The following is a 3,615-nucleotide window of genomic DNA, read 5'->3' on the forward strand; positions in this document are numbered from 1 at the left end:
ACTTTAATAGTCGATCGATCGATCGATTATTATTTCTTCATCCTGCAGTTATATGGTCATTATTTCTTCATTGCTTGCTTCAGCTCTACAGATTTTTGTGTTTGCAAAAATGACAAATAACCTCAATTCCTCGCAAACATTCATTATTTCCTATGTTGAAAATTTATTAAAAGTTTTTTGATGAAATACAAATTACGAGCACTTATATCTTATTATATTAAAAAATAAATTTAAAAAAAACAAATAATTTTATTTCCCGATGAATTTGACTATTTTCCTAAATATGGGTATCCAGACTAATTTAAGAAAATTTGTGATAATATTATTGCGAGCACCAATCAAACTTGTTTAAGTTAATCCCGTGTTGAAGTGGGAAAAGCAAAGTAAACAACGCTGATTGGTGGAATATAAATCTTTTTACCTCGAAAAATATACTCGCTTCTTACGGCATGTCAAATCATGCAAAATCTTGTATTCAACATGTACATATATGCTTCACAATTTATTGTTCTGAAATTTTTATCCTTTATATTCTGTAATAAATATGTAATTAATATAAAATACATATAAAATAGGTGTGAGAAAAAATAGCAAATAATACTGATAGAAGAAAATAATTTTATAAATGTTGCTAGATAAATTAAATTTCAATAGATAGAGAAAATAAAATTAAAAAATCTGCATGAATATTTTTAGAGAGCTACGCGCATGAAATAAGAAAATTACGCATCGTGCATAGTCATTTCATAGCGAGTGAATGGATTAAAGTGTGGAGAAGTGCATTAACGAGCACTTACGGACAAATGTACACTTCGAAAGTCTATCACGTTGCTGTTGCAATCCTGTGATTTGATTTATCTTATTAGTATGTCGAACACAGTTAATTTGTTGCCGGGTTAGATTCCTCCTCCTTGTTAATGCAATACGTTATATTGCGATCCAAGTTTTCCGCCAATTATGCGGCGAAGCTTCAACATAACATCGTAAATTCAAGTCGCACCTCTAATTAGGGCATAAATCTTGGTTATTGCATCACTCTAATTATGTTATAAATCGTATCAATTACGTGGCAAATTTTCGATCACTGTACAAAATTTCAATTAGTGTGTCGTTGATGACATCGCAAGTCTCGATGGTCCTGAGAACGCCTATTCGCATAATGCGCGACAGGTGCCTGGCGTGTCGACGAAATTGAATGCATTTGCAGCTGACCGCGAAGCTCCGCAAACTCTTTTTCTGTCGTTTTCCCTTTTGACTAAAACAGCACGACGCGCGACGCATCCATTTGCATTTCCATCATATGCGGCGACCTATACGTCATGTGGGTGTTATCTCTCGCTGATTGCAACCTCGTGCAAGTGTACACTTACGTTTATTAACACGCAATCCTTTCTCCTTCTCTTACTCCTTTCCTCTCTTTTTTTTCACTTGACTATTTTATTGCGTCGCAGGTGCTTGACTGTCGCTACTTTTTGTCATCGTGCATGTTCCATATTTATTTGTCGAATATTCAAATGGAAGAACTCTTGGACAAATTTATAAACGCCAAATCAATATTACTCAGATATTCACATTTTGTCAAGTGCAAAGTTTCAAATATTGATATTCGCGCTGTTAATTATTACACCAGATTTTGCACCGTGGATTTGCATATTATTCATTGTACGTATATATATGTGTAAAACAAAAATTTTGTAATTTTTCATAAAATTATAAAATTATAATTTATGTGTGCATTATTTTCCTTGTTTACATCAACATGGTACTTTTGCGTATTACAATCACAGAGTGATTGTAGCGATACTTTCCAATTTATATGTAAAAAACGAGCGACAACAATAAAATATTTCTCAAGAAAATGTGATTGTCTGATATCTGATAATTTTTTTAATATGTTCATATCTATAAGTGAGCACCGAGGATATAAATCACGCGCGGAAGCATGAATTGTCCTGACGCGTTTACCGCGCTGGCGAAGCGCCAGGCTTTTCAGCGTGAGCGAGCGAGGAGCAGCTCTTGAGTCACCGAAGAGGCAAGCCGCGCCGTGCACTCGCTCGCAGCTCGCAGCTCTGGACGACGGAAAGCGCAAGGGGACACAAACTTGGTTGTCGTACAGAGACGAGAGGAAGAGGAAGAGAAAGAGGAGGACAGAGGAGCAGCCACGCAGAGAGTGAGGAGAGAAGAGAGTTAGTCATCGCGTACTATTTTTGAGCGCGCAAAGAGACGCGAGCGGTACGAAGGGACGCACGGAGGGTTTTGCTTCATGATCTCAGGTCGCCATTATTACAGCGGTCGCAATGGGGTTGCCGTTTCGCAGATTCTTTTTCCACTTTCCCGATGAAATCTCTGGGCTTTCCCGGAGTATTTCAGTAGAGAGAGAGAGAGAGAGAGAAAAATGAAGAGTGCTCTCTCTCTCTCTCTCTCTCTCTCTCTCTCTCTCTCTTTGCTGAAGCAAGATCGTGCGGAACACATATGTTAAAGAAACTCGTTGAGACAGGAAAGTAAGATAGTCCATTATGTCTATATTAATATAGCGTAATTTTGGTTTGATATAAAATCAATTATTGTTTGAAACTTTTGAAAATGTTGATGTTATGAAAAAAAAAATAATTGATTCAATTATATTCTTAAGTAATAAAATAAAAAAATGTTCGCAGAATAAAATAATACCATTATAAGTAGATATTCATCACTCAAGATGTTTCTGATACATTAACTTTTTTCACCAAGTGTACAATGTAAACGTTTATGAATTTATATATCTCCAAATGTCAGGACGAGTGTGTCTCAACTGTCTTGTTTTCATTTGGTCTGAATCTATTTTGAATCGTTTGATCTGTAGGTGCTTTTTATTTTCAAGTACATTTAATTGTATAGCTGCTTTTTCTTCGCGTCATATCCAAAAATAGCGGTAACAATAATAAATTCGTAAAGAGATGTCGATAGATTCGCAAAAGTATAGTTGTAAACATATTTGACATCTCTCGGCGAAAAAGATACGAGAGAGCGGGAAGGAAAGAATTACCTGCACAACATTACGCGTGGACTCGGCCTTGATGTCGTCGATAGAACCGCGCACGGATCTTGGCGCCCTGATACACGCCATGATGCCGCCGGTGGTCGTCGCGACCCCCGTGACGTCCTAGCGTCATCCGAGTCTGCCCTCCCGATATTATTCCTCACGACAAATTACACCTTTACCATTCACTTTCCATTCGATCATCACGCGATGATGCATCATTGCAATCGCATTATAATTAAAAACGATTTTTTTTATCTTTCACTTTCGTCCTCAATTTTTCTTCTCAATTCACAACCGCACATACGATTATTCTTTTATTTACTATCATGGTCTCTTCTTCTTCTGTGAGATTTAAATTAAGAGATATTATGTCAATGTAATGAGAGAGAGAGAGATATAATACTGATAACGAGTCTTGACAGGATGGATACTTGAACAAATCGATATTAGTTTGACTTATATTAATTCTGTTAAGAGAGATCATTTTACTAGAATCCATTCTAATATGTATCCTTTTACATATATTTTTTGTTAGTACAGTCATGTTTCTCTATTTTTTTTTTTTTTTTTTTTTTTTTTTTTTTTTTTTTTTA

General features: G+C 35.8%; 1 protein-coding gene across 1 annotated transcript in view; it reads right to left on the bottom strand.

Moving 5' to 3' along the window:
- The window catches only part of LOC108745704 (protein sickie), a 113,342-nt gene extending 110,091 nt beyond the window's left edge, over positions 1-3,251 (bottom strand). Inside the window, exon 1 of the mRNA XM_018482012.1 lies at positions 3,026-3,251. Coding sequence (XP_018337514.1) covers positions 3,026-3,106 — 81 coding nt within the window. The 5' untranslated portion in view covers positions 3,107-3,251. The remainder of the gene's footprint in view (positions 1-3,025) is intronic.
- Positions 3,252-3,615: the final 364 nt, after the last annotated feature.

The sequence above is a fragment of the Trachymyrmex septentrionalis genome, unplaced genomic scaffold, assembly GCF_001594115.1.
Source record: "Trachymyrmex septentrionalis isolate Tsep2-gDNA-1 unplaced genomic scaffold, Tsep1.0 scaffold148, whole genome shotgun sequence".
Taxonomy (NCBI): Eukaryota; Metazoa; Arthropoda; class Insecta; order Hymenoptera; family Formicidae; genus Trachymyrmex; species Trachymyrmex septentrionalis.